The following is a 19,212-nucleotide window of genomic DNA, read 5'->3' on the forward strand; positions in this document are numbered from 1 at the left end:
CATGAAGGTTTTCGCTACCGCACCCATTCTTATCAGTTTATCTCATTCAGAAAGAGCGGGCAACATCACATTAAATACTGTAAATAATCCATTTATAATGAAGTGATTCCTCCTTCCTTGCCTCCTCTTTCTCCAGTCATGATGGACAAATAAATTCATGTTCATCATGTGATGACTGACCCCCTCACTCATAACTGTAAACAGCCATGTGCGTGTATTTATATGTGTTTGTGTCAGAGAGAGGGGTGGGTCATATCTTTCTAAAACACTCCTAGCACTATCACAAAACGGGACAGTGCAGGAGGGCAGGGCCTCTTATGATGCCTCATACAGACGTGTGCTGCGACAGTATAGAAACGGTAACAGGAATGTGAACTAAAGTGCAGTTCTGAAGAGGATTGAACTTTTGTAGCTTATTCCCTGATACCTAAAGTGGAGGAAAGGACAAAGCCAACTGAATTACTCCACCAGAGGAATAAATAGAAGAGAAGAGAATAGTCTGAGACATGTTGCAGTGCCGAGTGAATTTCCTGGACGACACCTGCTTTGTGTGGGAGCTGGAGGTACCTGAACAATGTCCTCTCTGTATAATGATATTATAATAATATATCTTATAATATCTTACAGTAATAATGAATTAAGCTTATTTTTTTTACTCAACTGGCAAACAGTTCTTTTTTTCAAGTAGAAATCTATCATAATTAATGAGATTTATGCTTACAAGAAGAAGAAAACTATAAATGAATAAATAAGGTATATATATATATATATATATATATATATATATATATATATATATATATATATATATAAAAATCCTACAATGTGATTTTCTGGATTTTTTTTTCTCATTTTGTCTCTCATAGTTGAGGTATACCTATGATGAAAATTACAGGCCTCTCTCATCTTTTTAAGTGGGAGAACTTGCACAATTGGTGGCTGACTAAATACTTTTTTGCCCCACTGTATATAAGTTGCATCTGTTTCCCTGTGAGTAGCTGAGCAAATGTGTTATTCCTGACCGCTCTTTATAACACTAGAGACATGATTTTAAAATAGCCTACTTCTCAACCAATTTCAACCATTAAAATGAGTTTCTGTAACCAGATGTGAGCAGATACACTCCTGAAGAAGATCAGCGTGAAGAAGAGAAGAGAGAGGCAGAAAGAAAAATACAGCAAGAGTTGGTGACACCCGAGAAGACAAAAACACAGACAAGAGAGGAGGTGATTCAGAGCAGAGTGAAAACGGAGGAGGTCCAGAAAGGACAAGAGGAGCAGGTGACAGTGGATTATAGGAGACTACAGCCATTTGTTCTTGAGCAGAGAGCAGCAGAGCCTCAAATAGACAAAGAGGATGACTGGTTTGTTGTTTTGGATGGTTCTCCTAAAAGATCAGGTACACACACTCACACACAACCATAATCACACGCTCGTGTAAAACACACAAATTAGTATATGCATGATGGATTGTGTTTGTTTCAGTGCCCTCTGTTGAGCTGTATGAGGAGACCAGAGAGGAGGTGATCCAGGGAAGAGTGAGAACAGAGCAAATAAAACAACAGGAGCAGGTGACAATGGATTATGGGAGACCACAGACAGTTATCCTGGAGCAGAAGACAACACAACCTCAAAGAGACGTGGAGGATGACTGGTTCATAATTTTTGACGTTTCTCCTAAAGAATCAGGTACAAACACTTACACACAACCACAGTCAAGAACACACACACAAACATAAACACACATATCTTAACACGCATCATGGGTTTGGTTTGTTGCAGAGCCCTTGGCGTATCCACAGCTGCAAGCTCCAACTGTTGAGCTGTATGAGGAGACCAAAGAGGAGGTGATTCAGAGCAGAGTGAGAACAGAGGAGCAAGTGATTGAGGTGATGACCGTGAGCATTAAAGAACAAATAATAGCACCAGAGAAGAAGAGGACAAGCATCATACAAACCATGTTTCCAGTCGTGCCCAGAGACTTTGATGATGACTGGTTTCAGCTTTTTGATGAGCATAAGCATGAGCAGAAGAGTTTCCCATCAGGTGAAGTACTTTTTGCTGCAAACATAATCACACTCAAATTTGGCCAGTACTTCCATAATGCACATTTTTGATATTCGTGTTATAGATTCATTATTAGAGGGCTAAGTTACCCAAAATTTCTGGAATAATTAATTTTTCCTTGTGCCACTGTGTGATATATATTTTTGCAAACCTATATGATTTTCCTTCCTATCCATGTAACAAAGACATTATTAAGCAGAATGTCCAAACTGCACTTTTTTGTAAACAAACATGAAGAGTAACTGTGGCATTTGAGATCCAAAACACTGTTGTTAACGTTAAGTATGGAAAGTTATGAATGTTAAGTTTAAGAAAACGTTGTAAGTGTAAGTTAAATTATATGTGAGAAATAAAGCAGAAAGTTAATGGATTTGTGCTCTAATGACTTTTACAACTCAAGATTGTTGCTGTGGTGATTTTCAGTGATAATGTGTAATTCCTGTCACTCCAGAAATTCGTGTTGGGTCTGTGACTCCTTTGGAGGCTGAAGAAAAGAGAGCTGTGGAGAGAAGGAGAAAAGAGGAGGAGCAGATGACAGTGGTTTATAGAAGGCCAGAGCCAGTTATTCTGGAGCAGAAAGCAGCAGAACCTCAAAGAGACGTGGAGGACGACTGGTTCATCATTTTTGATGTTTCTCCTAAAGAATCAGGTGCAAACACTCACACACAACCACAAATGCACATATGTAAAAGCATGAATCAAAATATTCATCATACATTGTGTTTGTTTCAGTGCCCTCATTTCCACTACTGCGAGGTCCAGCTGTTGAGCTGTATGAGGAGACCGGAGAGGAGGTGATTCAGAGCAGAGTGAGAACAGAGGAGCAAGTGATTGAGGTGATGACCGTGAGCGCTAAAGAACAAATAATAGTACCAGAGAAGAAGAGGACAAGCATCATACAAACCCCACAGTTTCCAGTCGTGCCCGGAGACTTTGATGATAGGAGGCAGATAAAAATAGAGGAAAGAACAAAAACACCATCTGTACCAGAGAAAAAACCAGTACAACTGCAGACAGAAGCGGAGGACGGCTGGTTCACATTTATGGGCATCTCCCCTAAAGATTACAGTATGAATCACACAAGACATCAGAAATGAATATTCTCTAACGTCAGTCCATCTGTTACCATGTCTTCTTGAATATTTCTTCTTCTGTCTCTAGTTCCCACACCTGTTATTTACCCAGTGGCTCCGCCCAAACCCCGCCCACAGATCCCAGCTGACCAACCACTCACCTCCACTCCGACCACACAACCTGTGTCCATTACAAAAACCAACCTTTACAAAAATCAGGAGAGGACTAAAGACCTATGGAACATCACACCGGAGACTGAGGTTACAAACACACATATACAAACTGCACATACACACAAGAGCAAAAGTAAAACAATTTAGTTACAACGTTCATCAGCAGGGGCTCACTAGACCAGTCAAACCCTCATTCCTTAGTGTATAGTGAACTGTTAAAGCAACTTTAATCCACATTACTTTTGCTGGGTATCAGATAGCTGTACTGGTTTTGCAGCAATAGCATTGTTCAGGATTAACCCAAACTAATCAAAATAGAGGATTACTTGCTACTGTATGACTGCATGTGACTGCGACTGCTTAAAGCTTGTCTTTCAGTCTCTAAGAATTTGAACATGTTGGATGCAGAACAGTTAAGACAGGAGAAGGAGCAGCTGTATGCATGCACATGTGTATATTTATGTGTGTATCACAGGTGGCCGCCTTTCATTTTTGCCCTGACATTTATGTGAACTATAAAGACCAGCACTACAAACACAATGACACATAGCGCAGTCTCTATACTTTTGGGCTTGTGTGGGTGGCACCACATGAAAAAATAGGATAATGTATAATTGATTACTTAAAATTCACATGAACAAAAGTCTACAAAGCCTTATGCAACTCTCACAAGTCAGGTAACAATCCATTATTCCTAAATGGTTAAGCTAAATGGGAGTTCTGTATACTGTGATGTAATAAAAAAAGACTGTACAGCAATATGACAACATAAAATGACTCCTTGTATAAACAGACATACGTGGCCGTTCACGAACAAATGACTGAGTTTTTTTTGGTGAATCAAAAACATACTGCGTGACCAGTGAAGCTGATTCATGCAAATAAGTGGGTTCAAAAAGATTAGCTTGACTCCATCTGAAACACTATATAATCACAGCATTAGCAAAGAAAGAACTGTAAGCAAATTGGACATTATAACGGAAATACACCCAAATGAATCAGAATCGAATCAAATAGAGAAATCTGTTCTATACTAAACCCTAACATCTTTTGGCTTGAATATATTCAATATATTCACTATGTGGACCTTAGTGTGGACTGCAGGCGTTAAAGTCTACCGATCCTTTGGCTCTTCTTTGTTCAATATCATTAGAGATGAATCTGCAAGATTCACTTGTGTTAGCTCCACATTTGCTATATTTTCCACTCCCATCTTGTTCCGGTATGTCCGATCAGGGAGAGGTGGAGGCACTGGGTCTGAGGAGGCAATCAGACAGTCATTGACTTTAATGACAGGCAATGCCAATCTTTCCATGTTTCTGCGATCTCGGAGGGGTGATCCGGTTTCCAAGTTCACTTGACTGGAGCTACATGAGCCAGAGGATGGCGAAGAACACTTTAGGGTGGGGATTCCGGCCCCTTCCTCTAAGCAATGGATGTTGAGTTCAGACAAGTCCAATGTATGCGTGTTGGTGTTAATTTCTGTTTGTGAGAACCGTTTTGAATGACTGTTCCTTTGAGTTTGTACCAGTGGTAGGATCTCCTGGTTGTCTTTATGTTGGTCTCGCTTATGACGTTGTTCTCGGTCACGATTTTCATAGAGAATTGTGTTGGCACAAATAAAGATAAAAAGCCCCACCCCCATGATGACAGGACCAATCAGCTTCAGTTTCTCTGAAGAGGTGCGTCCAGTTGAAACATGATGTGGCGTTTGTCGGCGGGGTTGATTGTTCCAATACCCCCCCACAGCGACGCTGATGCCTACTATCAGCAAAACACCTGCAAATAACAAACAAGCCCCTGGTGCAGATCGCAAACGCAGTCCACCAATCACAGGCCCTGTATCTGGCCTTAAGGGAGTCTCCAACTCTGGGGCTGTTATAGAGACTTTTTCTGTGGGAGCATTTATCTCAGACATTCTCCTAAAAAAAGCATAAAATGGGATAATGAACTTCAAATACTCAATAAAATCACCCTGAAAAGGTACAAAATACTAAAGGAAGATTTAAATATAAATTGTAGTTGGTTAAAAAGTAAAGAGTGAGTGGGTTATTCTCACATAACCCAATTCCTCTCCATACTTGCAACTATAATTTCATTTTATTTGATAAATGTATTATTTAAAAAATAAATAAAATATAAAATACTTTTATATAAATATAAAAATAATATTTTATAGAACCTTTATCATACATAGTCTTTTTAAATGATAATACTGAGAGTTTTCGCATATTGAAAGCATGCATCATTACAATAATCCTAGTTTCTCAGAAGCATTTATTTGTGGGCAAGACAGCTAATCCATGACAATCCTTGTATAATCCTTTTTTTAAGTTCTTTGTGCTTCCAGTTCCTTCCAAATGCTGTCTGATGTTTCATATCTGCTCAATAAGGCAGTCTGTCTACTTCTGTCTGTTTTCTTATTTTAACCTTTGTATATAAAAAACACAATTGCAATTAACAATGTTTTTTTTTCATCCTACAATAAAAATGTCCTACCTTGTTCTTGACACATCGTGTGTTAAAATCATGGGTAGCATTTTTTTTGTTGTTGTAGAAAATAGATATCAGGATGCAGAATCGCTGTAACCAATTTCTTAAGAAGATACAATTTATTATTATTTACAGTGTCCGAGAGAGCTCAACGCGCTGCAACTTCAGAAAACATATGCAAATAGAAAAAGCACCAGCAAATTAAGAAAACATCTTCATTAGTTTGACAGCACATGTAATGCAAACTCACAACACAGCCAAATACAAAGCACTGCAAATCCTCACAACACAAACAAATAAAGAAACGCGCTGCAAATACTCACAACCCAACCAAATATACAGAAACGTGCAAGTAGCACAAACCACAACAATATTACCTCAACAAAATTAAAATGAACTATGTTATATATTTATATTTGCAGCGTGTTTCTGTTTTTGTTTGAGTTGTGAGCATTTGCAGCGCGTGTGATGCCAAATTGATGAATATGTTTTCTTAATTTACATGTGTTTTGTTTGTTTTGTTTTGTTTGTGCACTGAGCTCTCTCGACCACCGTAATTATTATTATTTTTAACTACCAGTGCTTCTAGTCAGGACAGGCAAACAAATCCAACTCAAATTCTAAACCATAAGCACTGATCTGTAAATGACACTGCATTGGCACTGCAAAAATGTTAGAATGGTATTTATAAACGTATTTTAATCGAACAACATAATTTTGTGTAACGATAACCACTATTTTGATATTTTTCTTTTCCACTAAACTGTTTATTCATGTTACCCTGGACCACATCATCATTTCTATACATCATATATACATCTGAAAGCTGAATAAATAAGCTTTCCATTGATGTAGGCTATTGTTTGTTAGGATAGGAAAATATTTGGTTAAATATTATATTACAACAATACATTAGATACAACAATTTGAAAATGTGGAATCTGAAGGTGCAAAAAAATCTAAATATTAAGAAAATCGCCTTTAAAGTTGTCCAAATGAAGTTCTTAGCAGTGCATATTATTGCACATATTTACGTTAGGAAATTTACAAAATATCTTTATGGAACATGATCTTTATTTAATATCCTAATGATTTTTGGCATGAAAGAAAAATCATACAATGCATTGTTGGCTATTGCTACAAATATACCATGCTACTTATGACTGGTTTTGTGCTCCAGGGTCACATATAAGGTCAATTGAGATCACCATAGGTTCGCTCTATAATTTCCCATGGTTTTTTAAAATAGCGGTTTCAGATTTAGTCAGTGGTTGACATTACTTGAAAAAACTTCAAGGTTTGCCCCTAAACTCGTGCAATTGGTTAAGTCAATATTTCTAGACTGGGCTAATTGGATTCTCAAACAAACAGAATAGGCCTGATGTTATGATAGCGCCACTTTCACTTTTGCAATCAACATGAAAATGGCTTAATTAAAGCTGCCCCATAACAATGGGATTGGCAAAATGTTTTAACATGGAAAAAATGCACATTTACAGAAGCAAATTTTGTGGTGTCAAACAAACATATTACGCAAGCGCAGTACGAGTGGCAGGTTTTCAGTACGCTTGTTTTCATACCCGTAGAGATCGTGCTGTAGAAATACATTAAGTCCACACATCACCACCTAAAGTTAAACTCCCTTAAACTCACCTCAGTAGCTTCTCCTCCACCGGAGACTCATGGTTCACGGTCCGTTTCAAATACGCGACTCTAATCTAATTCCGCACTAATCCATCAGTCTCCGTCCTTAGCAGACGCGTGTATCGCGAGCGCGAGGCGAGCCGAGGCGCGTTTACTTTAACCGGCCAGTGACGTGGGAGTGAGCGAGGGAGAGAGAGTGTGGTTAGAGGGTCATGGGAACATGTGTGCAAGCCCGCTGGGTCCCACGGTGGGCAGAATAACCTATTCTTAGAGTCTCAGAGGACCCAGGCCCATTTCAAGACTTTTCCTGACTGACTCAGATTGTTATTATATATTACATTAAGTTATTAGAATATATATTAGAATATATCATATGACTTCAGATTGGGCATTTATGAATGTTCAATATTTTAGATTCTGTTGTGTAGGCTATATGCCCAGTATATGGAGTTACTTCTGTTTTTTACTATGCAACCAAACATAGTGTCTGAGAGCAAATTTATTTATATTGTAATAAAAAATGATTAATGTCTACTTAAAATAATTGATAAAACTCTCTACACCATATATTATTAAACAATGTGCCAAATATGTAAGCAAATGTTTCATGTTTTTTTTAGTTTTTATGGTTGTGTAATGAAAAGTGTGAGAACTACAACCAGAAAGATTCATTCACAGTGCAAAGAGTTTTGTTATCAGGTCATTTATTTTTGTAATTAATAAGTTCAAACAATCTTTTATTTTTTTAAATTACAATCTGATTATTTTTGCTCTCAAACACAGTATGTTTGATTGCATAAAACAGACACAAGAGAAAATCCATACCAGTTGAGCCTGTTTTTCATAAGCGCTACCTTTTAAAATTTCAGTTTGGTATAAGAAAAGCATGTGGGATATGATTGAATTATGTATTCTGTATGACAGAAAACCAAAACTAAACAAAACAGCTATGTTGGAAATCTGTATTTATTCTCTCCTTCAATTTATTCATTCATCCATTTGAGACTTGACCAAAAAAAAAAAAAAACCTCACAAACACACAATCAGTCACACATAAAGAGTCTGATTAGAGACATTTAATCTACAAACACACACATAAACCAAAGAAAACAAAGTCTGATATAAACTCATCCGTGACCCTAACCACTGTGATGAGGATTCCCCAGATCTTAATTTTCCATCACCATCCAAATGCCTTTATTACTTAGCCAAATGCATCTGCAGACTATTATCTATATTTATTCAGTGTTTTAGTTTTTGTACCCCCATTTTCGAATTTTTCTCCAGTTTCCAACCCTAACGGGATCTATTATTCTGAACCTATTGCAACCTGCATATATGCATGTGCGTATACTGACAACTTTGAGAAGCACTGCAAATCCAAACCAGTACATGAAAACAAAGTGATTCCAACATGTAAAATCAGTTGCAGCAGAGTTGAGAATTACAGCTGTATTATACACAGCAGGTCAGAGATGTACAAAAAGCTTTTGCTCAGTGAATGACAGAACAAAATATCTTAGTATTCAGGAATGCATGTAAGGCAAAATGTCAGGGTCTCAGAGGCTTAAAACACACACACTCTCACCCCTCATTTCTATTCCTAACTCTATTTGCAGTGTCTATGGTGTCAGCACACTGTCCAATTCACTATACAATTTTTTCAATTTAACAAATGCATTTTACAAGATCAAATATTTCATCTGCAGTAAATACAAACTGAGACATTCAATTCCAGATTTGCCCAGAGCAAGAATTCCCTGACATTAGATGCAAGCACACATTTATACTTTTTTTTTTCACTCACATGCTTGCAAAAGTCTTTCACACTCACTCACACTAATTATCTGACCATGACAGCCATGAGGGCCAACATATCTATAATATAATTTCCTATTTTAAGTTTTTTCTGATTATCTTAGTTGCACCACATGACACTGATTTGGTGGACAAAAGGGAGAAAAGCAGTTTTGCTCTAAGAAATAATAATAGACTGCAATACTACTAAATGTCTTTTGAAGAATTTAGTTCTTTTAATTAAGCTTTTTTTTAATTATGATATTGTAAGCTTGACTTCATACCCACCATAAATATCAAACTAATTTGAATTAAGAAATGCTTATAGAAGAGGTGTATTCAAATTATTGTATATAAGTTAATATACTAAGGTAATAACTTAACACATACAGGCAAAAAAGATGAGCGTGACTTTATTTGCAATATTCTCAGAGTTTATGGATTATCCATAAATGCAAATTAAGACAAAATATCACAAAATCTGATAAATGTGTACCTTTCCCGTCACCTTCCTGCTTCACTTGAGGTGGCTTGACACATTTGGGAGCGCTGCCAGACCTGAAGTACAGGAGGAATGAGAAAGAGATGAGGAGTGAGAGTGTGTGTGTGAGAGGGAGAGAGAAGTAAAACCATAAGTAACTCATGACACTCACACAACGTGCTCACGCACTGAGCGAGCTGGTGGACAGGCGTCTGTGGTGGTGTCAGGGGCTTCAGGGGTGCTGGCGCTGGGTGTGGGAGGGTGCGTCTGAGTGAGCATTTCAGCACGGCGGCATTTCCTATTTTAAGTTTTTTCTGATTATCTTAGTTGCACCACATGACATTGATTTGGTGGACAAAAGGGAGAAAAGCAGTTTTGCTCTAAGAAATAATAATAGACTGCAATACTACTAAATGTCTTTTGAAGAATTTTGTTCTTTTAATTAAGCTTTTTTTTAATTATGATATTGTAAGCTTGACTTCATACCCACCATAAATATCAAACTAATTTGAATTAAGAAATGCTTATAGAAGAGGTGTATTCAAATTATTGTATATAAGTTAATATACTAAGGTAATAACTTAACACATACAGGCAAAAAAGATGAGCATGACTTTATTTGCAATATTCTCAGAGTTTATGGATTATCCATAAATGCAAATTAAGCCAAAATATCACAAAATCTGATAAATGTGTACCTTTCCCGTCACCTTCCTGCTTCACTTGAGGTGGCTTGACACATTTGGGAGCGCTGCCAGACCTGAAGTACAGGAGGAATGAGAAAGAGATGAGGAGTGAGAGTGTGTGTGTGAGAGGGAGAGAGAAGTAAAACCATAAGTAACTCATGACACTCACACAACGTGCTCACGCACTGAGCGAGCTGGTGGACAGGCGTCTGTGGTGGTGTCAGGGGCTTCAGGGGTGCTGGCGCTGGGTGTGGGAGGGTGCGTCTGAGTGAGCATTTCAGCACGGCGGTGGCGCGGAGGTCCACTGAGCGTGACCGGCCTCTCCCCGTTCAGTCTGTCCGGCACCAGCCCGTCCTTATTCAAATTCACATCTGAGTATGGACAGCTCACCACCCTAAAAATGGGAAAGAGACTCAGTTGCATTTGAATGAACATTATGGGTTGTATGTGCAACATTATGTGTATAACTTACGTGTAATGTGTCCCATACCGAGGTCCTCTAATATGTCCGACTCCGTTGCATCCTGGGGTTGGGCAGCCTTGTCCTGGAGGCACTGGAGAATCTCTGGGACCTGATATAGTTATAATTACGAGTTTGATTATGAGTCTGGTAGGGCCATGTGTGAAAACACTGTATATAAATGTGTCAAAGAGTATGTTACCGTTGGGGTGTTGTAGAGGATGACCTGTCTTCTGACACCAGCCTACTGGGTGCAGATCTGGGCTATCAGCATCTAGCCAAAAATCATACTCCTCACTCCAGCCATCAAAATGGATCTATATATAAACTCACAGAGTTAGCAATGATATACTATCTGTATTGGCAGATTGAATACAATTAATGTGAATAACTATTAATAAATGACTAATTAATAGGGGTGTAACGATACGCGTATTCGTATTGAACCGTTCGGTACGAGGCTTTCGGTTCGGTACGCATTACAAACTGAACGATTCGTTAGATTAATCCTATTAGCATACATTTGGAAAATAAAAGTGCTTAAAGTGTGTGAAATATAATGTTCTCAGTGTCCCTGCGCTCAACAAGACAGCCCAAACGACGTAACAGGCAAAGTGCTGTTTGCCCATCGATAACCTCCCCTTGCTGGGGTGCGTCGAATTCCAGAGATTTTGTCAAAAACTAGGGATGCTCCGATCAGGATTTTTGAGGCCAATCACCGATCACTGATCACAGAAAGCAGTATCTGCCAATACCGATCACCGATACCGATCTTTTTAAAGCCTTCTTTTTATAATTTATAACTATTTATAGTGATACTCCAATCAGGATCTTTAGATATTTATTCAGGGCCTGAATTTCATTTTTGAAAATGGGGGGAATTCCCCTCTTAGGTGTCTCTTGTGAGAGGAGAAGCAGCATTCACACAGGAGTCCACTACTGATCCATGGATGTTTACCACAAACACAACATTTATCCATCATTTTGATTTCAAATCCAAACATTGTCACTGAAACAGCTTTTTAAGCATTGCAATTCTTTTTTACCCAGTACAGTAATACAATCTTTCACAGACATGTTTAAACACAATAAATATAAGCAACACATTATTCAATGCTTTTTACTTTTGCATTTACTTTTGGATTTATATATTAAGTTGCTCAAGCAATTGGTAAAACATTTAAACTACTTTTCTTACATTATCACAAACTTACCATAGACAGAAATAGTCAGCTCTACTGCCTTTCCTTTTGCATTGAAATCTTTATTACAAGCAATCATGCGGTTCATAACTTTGTTTTTCTACTTCCATGAGTGCCATCTATTATTGCCTTGTTTATCTAAAAGTGCTCTTTCCCTTTAAACCTAGTCAAAAAGCCATATGTGTTGACTGTGAAACACAGTAGACTTTAATAATATGCATTTATGGAGTAATTGCAACATTTTCGTGTCAATCCATGTTCTTATTAACTGCAAACAATGTGCTGTTACTTTAATTCATTGCTTGCAGCGCAGCAATAGACTTGGTGAGGAAACGATCTCCGCACCGCTCGTGGAAGGCACTGCTGGACCGCAACCGTGTGCAGTGAACGCTTTAATCCGTTAACATGAGCGCGGAAAAAATTCGCACCACGTATGCACTGCAAACGGAGTAATGTGAACCTGCCGTTATATGTGTGTGCGCTGCGAGTGTGCATTAGCGTACTGTCTCCAGGAGAGCGTGCAAGTGCTGAATGGTTAAACACTGGCAAGAATTAAAGGGGTCATATGATGTTGCTAAAAAGAACATTATTTTGTGTATTTGGTGTAATGAAATGTGTTTATGCAGTTTAAGGTTCAAAAAACTTTCAAAAAAAATATTTTCCACATACTGTACATTATTGTTTCTCCTCTACGCCCCGCCTTTCTGAAACGCGTCGATTTTTACAAAGCTCATCAGTCTGAAAAGCAAGGTGTTACTAGGGTTGTATATTTTTGTGTACTTGTTGCTAATCCTAATAAAGGAAGAGAAAAAAAAGAAAAGAAAAGCAAGGTGTGCTGTGATTAGCCAGCTATCCAGTGCGTTATGATTGGCCGAATACCTCAAGCGTGTGACGGATATGTTACACCCCTCTACCATATTGTGATGCCCTGTCAGGCCGGTGCCATGATTCAAAAACATGAAAACCCATTATAAACGAGGCATTCCTTGCATCCAGTGGGGACATAATTATGGATTATAATGACTTATACTGTCTTTTTACGCGTTGCATCGCGCCGCGTAAACATAAAACCATGTCTGCATTTGTGATCGGAGAAATGACAAACAACAAGCCCTACTCTACACTGCCCAAAAAACTTGCTTTAAATATAAAAAATAAAAACTCTTTAAATATATATATAAAAAAAAACTTACTTACAATCTGTGAGTCAGAACAGCCGGCATTGTAGTCTACTCTACCAGGATCAGTAAACAGTCCTCCATAAAATGTGCTGCACACATCTAAATATTTGGGTTGAACTGTTTCTCAAGCCCCTGCGTTTTTTTCCCCATTCCACTGCCCGCATCTCGCATGTTTCAAAGCAAATACATGATCTGTGTGAATAGTCCCTAAGAGTGTCTAAAAACCCTGCAATTTTGTCCATTCCAAATGTTATAAAACAACATGAAAAATATGCTAACGTAACCATTTTTTAAACAAATAAAATAAATTATAATTTCATTATATATTTTACAGTTAGTAAATTACATTTTTATTATATTTCCATTAATTTATTGAATTATATTTTGTGGTATTTATTATTTATAATCAATGATCGTGTCAATTACAATACTATTACATCTATGTTCAATTTCAGAATAAAAACTAATAGACCATTTTGTAATCACAGTGAAAATTGAGATCAAGTAGTTTCAACACATGAAGAAACATCTATAAAACACATCTAATATGTTACAGAGAACAAAAATAGAGCTCTGCACAAGAGCTGCTTTGCATGTTGCATCCTTGACAACAGACAACCAGCATTAAACACCTTTTGGCAGCAATAGCTTGAGACCCGTTTTCTCACACCAGCCTGGCGGCTTCACATCCCATGAGTCAGCATTTACCCAGAAGTCATAGCACTCAGGGTAGCCATCAAAGTGAAGCCGAATCCTGTAGCCTTGCACCTGGAACAGAAGGCAAATATGTCCAAATACACATTTTACAATAAGCACAGCTATCTATATATTTTCTTTAAAAATCACATATCAAATAAAATCACAGGAACTTTTGACTCTGGTTACCTCTGCAACAGTCAAAACGCAGAAGAAAGCAGGGTGACTGGGGTCCAATCCCTCTAACTTCATGCCAACTTTAAATCCATTCCTGCTTTGAGGAAATGACTGGTGCTGTATTGCAAACACACAAACACAAAATTCCATCCAGATGCAGAGCTGTTTTTGTTCAAGTAACACTTATTTGTTTCTAATGATAAAAAACGGATTGACATCAAACTAACCATCCTAATCAGGACCCTAATCATTCCATGTTATCTATATAACTGTGAACAGACACACAAGCTAGATATGCTGTGTCTCTCACCTCCTTAAAAAGTTTCAAGGGAGCAGTAATGGCTCTCTCCTCCTCTAGATAAGCTGACCAACTCCAGGTTTTCTTCTTAACCAGAGGTGCAGTCACTATGAACACAGCATCAAATTAGGGCTGCACGATTATGTCAAAAATTATAATTGCCGATTATTCCTTTGAAATTGTATTTGCGATTATTAATTTACAATTTAATGAATGATGTTTACACCTTTGTTTGAAGCAACTGCATGCCATATTTTTATATGAAAATAAACAAGCTGAAAACACTAATGTTACACAATAATGTTAACAATGGAAAAACCCTTAAGATAACATGTAGAAAGAAAGAAAAAGCATCTAAAGCATGCAGAATAACATAAGTGGACTTTGAACGATTAATTGCCGCTTTGAACGATTACGTAATTGTGGCATCCATAATTGTAATCGCGATTAGAAATTCGATTAATTGTGCAGCCCTACATCAAATAGAGGCAAGTTATACGATTTAGAAAAGTATTTAAGTGATTATACATGGAAAAATCATTACAATTGATAATACACAGGATAAAGGACAATTTGAAACCGAGTGAAAATATACAAGACAAAATCTACCCATACAAGTTGAGCTGCAGCAATAGAATTTTTTTTTTAAAGTATTTGGCCAACCGAAAATTATATTCATGTTATGGCTGATAACAGATAAATGGCCAATATTACAATTCTTTACAGTTTTGTCTAAGTAAAATAAAAGACTAAAAACTCAAAAAGTCAGTTGTTTAAATGCTATCACAACATCATAATGTACAGTGTGGATATTTATTCTGAAATTACATTTAACAGCGTTATTAAATAATTAGTGTTTTTAACTAGAGTTTGTGTTTATGCATGTATGTGAGAGATAAATTAATATTACCAACCTAGTCTAGCAACTTTAGCTGCTCGTCTCCCCTTTGAGGATCTAACCTTCTCCTGAGAAAAAAAAATTGTCATTGAGCAATACAGTAAATTCCACTTTAGTACATCTCATTAATACTGAATTTGATCTCCTTTGTTTGAGGTAGATGTGTGTGTGTGTATTACCTCTTCCTCCTCTATGTTGTCCTCCTCTTCATCTCCAGATTCCATAAACATCTTCTTCTTCTTTCTCACACGTTTACCTAAACGTTCCCCTTCGGCAGCCTCAGCTGGGGTTGACCTGCACACATACACACAAAGACTTAATACACTATAAACAGTGCAACTAGCAGAGCTCAGTGAATGCCAAAAACATGTACCTGCCACTGGTGGGCTGTACACAAGGAGCGCTGCAATATTTGCCTTGTAGAAAGGATTCGCGTGAACCAGAGTGACCACATGACCTGCAGTTTGCAGTCGTCTCAGTCATGGGAACAATCTCATTGGGCACTGTACTCACACTAGGGCTTTCCACAGCGTTGTTGCTCTCTGCCTGCCTGTGGGGGTCAGTGGAAACTGAAAGAAGGCAAAGAGATACTAAGCTCCTAAAAATGTATTAAAAAGGCAAATAATTCCTAGATTTGGTAGGAATACGTGCGAGTTACAGGTACTCACCCACTGCATTTGTTTGATGCTCTGTATTTGACTGGGGCTTTGCAGTCTGATTTAATGTTTTGTTTTGCTCAGAAGAATGAGTGTTGCTGGTGCCTGTAGTTTGAGGCTGTGGGCCTGTAAGCTCTGCCTCTTTAACTTTGGGCTCCACCTCTGTGACGATCTCCAAGGTGCCAAATTCAGTCATCCGAAACTAAAAACAGACCAGAATTTTTTTTTTTTTTTTTGCATCAGCACATTCCTAACAGTCAAATATGTCCCTCACTCCACTCTTTATGCATCATATACATTAAATATTTGTACCCGAATGTCACTTCCTGGCAAAGTGGCTATGCCGTCCTTCCAATCAAGAGCGCTCATCATGTCAAAATCGGCTCCTGCGGCAGGACCATCACTCGTAGATGTCTCTGCCATCTTTATCTATGGAGGTCAAAAGAGAAAATATACTGTTACGACATGGACAGGTGACTGAAGTAAGCATCTTAAATTTGATCAAACTACAAATATGTTTTACTTGATATTTTAGAGCTTGGCATAACTACTAAAATGTACAACAACAACCATTATAAAAATGCCATTGGCATTATTTAAAGTTAAATTAGACTTTCTCATATATTCAGGTTTTCCAAGACTATGGGGAAAACAAACAAACAAACAAAAAAACTGTTGTTGGGGTGAATGAAAATATGAAATATCGTAGAAATATGCGAAAAACTTTTTAGCTGTTTCAGTTTACTTTAATGCTTGTTTTGTCTGGTTTTAAATTATTTTACGTCTTGAGGACTTTGTTGAGGCCAATCAACAAAGCACTGTAATGCATACACAAGTGCATTTCGGGACCAAAAAAAAATCTACTGCGACTGGCATAGAAAACTTTAAATGCAATATAATGTGAGACTAAGATACAAATGCTTTATTTCCATAGCTTGCTAATAAAAACGACTTGAGTTGTAAAAAAATTATTATTGTACTCGGTCTATGGTCAGTGATCTTCATAGGCCCAATCATAATCACTTCCATGTGGCAAGAGGGTAGATGAAATTCGCTAAGACGTTTTTAATAAGGTAGGTCAGCACACATTATTTTAGTAAACAACACAAAACTGTTGTTTCCATTATTCAAATATGACGACTTCGCCTCGAAAACCGTGTTTTGACCGCGGCTGACTAAACGCCCGCAACTTACGAAAGAGCTGCGCGGCGCTTGCAGTTCCAGTCAATTCCGCTAGAGAGCGATTGCTGCTCGCAGTACGGATTGCACCAAGGACTTAAACGAGGACCAAAATATGTATTTCTACATAGTTATGATGTCAATTTTTATGGGCTAGCTATGTATGCAGATTCTCACTCACACATTTAAACTACTTTGGTGGTTACTAATGGAGGAAAGCGGTTAAAAGTGAAGTTAGACGAACAAGTTCAGCTTTTCCTTGTTTTAAAAGAATCTCGTTAAATCTGTGCTTTAAAAGCTCGCGGATATTTGCGATGACAAGTTAAACCTTACACATGCACGATGTATTTGTTTTCACATAATAAAGTCGTTATTTAAGCACGTTATCATTCGTATACAACGTGCAATAGTGTAATAACGTTCTTGACCTGCCGTTTATCATAAATCAAAATTTTATCAAAATCCCAGACTGTGCAGTCACGTCGCTTCGGAAACATCACCTAAAAGCTCGTCTGCTTTAGTAAGAAACGTTTGTTTGGATATTTCAAGTGCTGACGGAATTTATTCTTAGCATAAATAAAGTGCAATGCGCGAGCGCCCATTACTAGCATTCGACTGACACACAAAATGGCGGAGCATAGCAAAGGGCCGCCGACACGTTTAAAGTATGTAAATTATAACAGTTCTCTGGTCTGATTCACGTCGCTCGGACCTTTAACCAACACGGGAAGGCCAAGTGTACAACTTGTTTTATTAAAACGCAATGTTTTCCCCTTCGTCAACAAACTCCTTACTTTCCCCTTGTCACGGAATGTCGTTAGCCCGACTGATAGCCCCGGCTAGCTGTAACATTAGCAGGGCATCCTACAATAAACCAAATCAACAGTTTCACGTGCTTATCCAAAAGAAAAACATTTCCCGAGGCACTTGGAATGAGTTGCCATTCATCCGTATATAAATATAACAACTCAGGTGCACGCAGACCTGAGGAAATAACAAATTGCATGCTTTTAATTTCTTCTGCACAAACTTGTCACTTCTATTTATCTTTACGATTTTTAAACCTCGTTGAAAATAGCCACAAGGGTTGAAAAGTGTTAAACAAGAAACGCACTCTGTGTTCGTATCGTTGTTTACTGCGTGGGTGACGACATTAACGTTGTATTTATTGATAAACGTGCAACTCACCTCGTTTCTCTCTTAACTCTTATTCAGAGCTGGGTGGCGGCGTTATTGCGCATGCGCGGTTAATATGTGTCTGTCCAACTTCTGCAGCCCAGATAAACTTCATCGCAACATATATGTGTGACAGATGCTCTTAATGTAACAAAGAACCAGAGCAACTTAGTCCTAGTGTGTCCTTAATTACATGACCCTAGAATTTACTTGTGCGCGATACTCGTTTTATCGGTGCTTGTTGCTGTAAAACAATTTAAGGCCTTAATAATACAGATAAGGAAAATGGTTTGATTCTCTTTGCGTTTTCCACGCACTTTAAACAAAAACAGACAGCCAGTCTGTGGCGTTCGAACGGGGTTGCGATCGTTCCGTTTTAATGCAGTCTTTAAAGTGCGTGCTCACTGAAACGTGCCGTTTTCAGAGTAGGATTTTAATATCCTTTCAGTTTACAGTCATTGTATTGGTGATGATTTGATTTCCTGTAGCAATCACGTGTTCAGCTTTCTCCACAAATCTCTTTTGAAGGGCATATTCTGGCCATATGCAATAAAAAGAGAAAGGCAGAGCTTATTAATAAAATAACACCGCGTCAAGTTGTAAACTGAAGTTCATAATGTTTAAATACAATGTTTTGACAGCCGCATTGTGGCAAGAGTGGTGAAAAGGAAGACAGTGACGACGCCACAAGATGGCGCTGTGAGTATAAAAGTGACCCTTTTTGCCAGACGTAAGCACGTTGTTTTCAAAGTAGGTTTGAGCCAAATTTAGGCAGCAGAGCATTGCAAAACATGATAAAAATGCCAGTAAACACCGCAAAGCAGTCGCAAATGATAAATTCCAGTGGTCTGTGGATGACAACTGTGTGCTACTTC

The 19,212-nt window shown here is 38.0% G+C and overlaps 3 protein-coding genes across 3 annotated transcripts; 1 reads left to right on the forward strand and 2 right to left on the reverse strand.

The window, feature by feature from the left end:
* The first annotated feature begins 506 nt into the window (after positions 1-506).
* On the forward strand, positions 507-3,863 carry LOC107596289 (titin-like). Its single transcript, XM_016286986.1, has 8 exons — positions 507-585; positions 1,108-1,398; positions 1,485-1,688; positions 1,782-2,045; positions 2,518-2,715; positions 2,799-3,134; positions 3,228-3,400; positions 3,789-3,863. Exons 1-8 carry the CDS (start codon positions 507-509, stop codon positions 3,861-3,863), a joined length of 1,620 nt encoding a protein of 539 aa, XP_016142472.1.
* Positions 3,441-9,285, reverse strand: LOC107595942 (uncharacterized). Its single transcript, XM_016286545.1, has 2 exons — positions 7,460-9,285; positions 3,441-5,235 (listed from the first exon to the last, which is right to left on the reverse strand). Exon 2 carries the CDS (start codon positions 5,229-5,231, stop codon positions 4,428-4,430), a length of 804 nt encoding a protein of 267 aa, XP_016142031.1. The 5' UTR covers positions 5,232-5,235; positions 7,460-9,285; the 3' UTR covers positions 3,441-4,427.
* Positions 9,286-10,288: 1,003 nt separating this feature from the next.
* On the reverse strand, positions 10,289-18,708 carry LOC107596301 (lethal(3)malignant brain tumor-like protein 3). Its single transcript, XM_016286995.1, has 14 exons — positions 18,350-18,708; positions 16,295-16,411; positions 15,995-16,184; positions 15,700-15,895; positions 15,506-15,620; positions 15,343-15,394; positions 14,441-14,535; positions 14,143-14,247; positions 13,888-14,025; positions 11,077-11,191; positions 10,887-10,986; positions 10,584-10,808; positions 10,427-10,488; positions 10,289-10,296 (listed from the first exon to the last, which is right to left on the reverse strand). The coding sequence occupies exons 2-14, from the start codon at positions 16,403-16,405 to the stop codon at positions 10,289-10,291; spliced, it is 1,512 nt and encodes a 503-aa protein (XP_016142481.1). The 5' UTR covers positions 16,406-16,411; positions 18,350-18,708.
* Positions 18,709-19,212: the final 504 nt, after the last annotated feature.

Source organism: Sinocyclocheilus grahami, unplaced genomic scaffold, assembly GCF_001515645.1.
Source record: "Sinocyclocheilus grahami isolate Dianchi unplaced genomic scaffold, SAMN03320097.WGS_v1.1 scaffold11.1, whole genome shotgun sequence".
NCBI lineage: Eukaryota > Metazoa > Chordata > Actinopteri > Cypriniformes > Cyprinidae > Sinocyclocheilus > Sinocyclocheilus grahami.

Excerpts from the sequence above, each read along its gene's own strand:
- LOC107596289 (XM_016286986.1), top strand. The coding sequence starts at position 507 with ATGTTGCAGTGCCGAGTGAATTTCCTGGACGACACCTGCTTTGTGTGG. Across the intron at positions 2,716-2,798 it reads TGTTTCTCCTAAAGAATCAG|TGCCCTCATTTCCACTACTG; the intron begins GTGCAAACACTC and ends TGTTTGTTTCAG. Across the intron at positions 3,135-3,227 it reads CATCTCCCCTAAAGATTACA|TTCCCACACCTGTTATTTAC; the intron begins GTATGAATCACA and ends TTCTGTCTCTAG.
- LOC107595942 (XM_016286545.1), bottom strand. The coding sequence starts at position 5,231 with ATGTCTGAGATAAATGCTCCCACAGAAAAAGTCTCTATAACAGCCCCA.
- LOC107596301 (XM_016286995.1), bottom strand. The coding sequence starts at position 16,405 with ATGGCAGAGACATCTACGAGTGATGGTCCTGCCGCAGGAGCCGATTTT. Across the intron at positions 16,185-16,294 it reads TGCCAGGAAGTGACATTCGG|TTTCGGATGACTGAATTTGG; the intron begins GTACAAATATTT and ends GTCTGTTTTTAG. Across the intron at positions 15,621-15,699 it reads GTACAGCCCACCAGTGGCAG|GTCAACCCCAGCTGAGGCTG; the intron begins GTACATGTTTTT and ends GTATGTGTGCAG.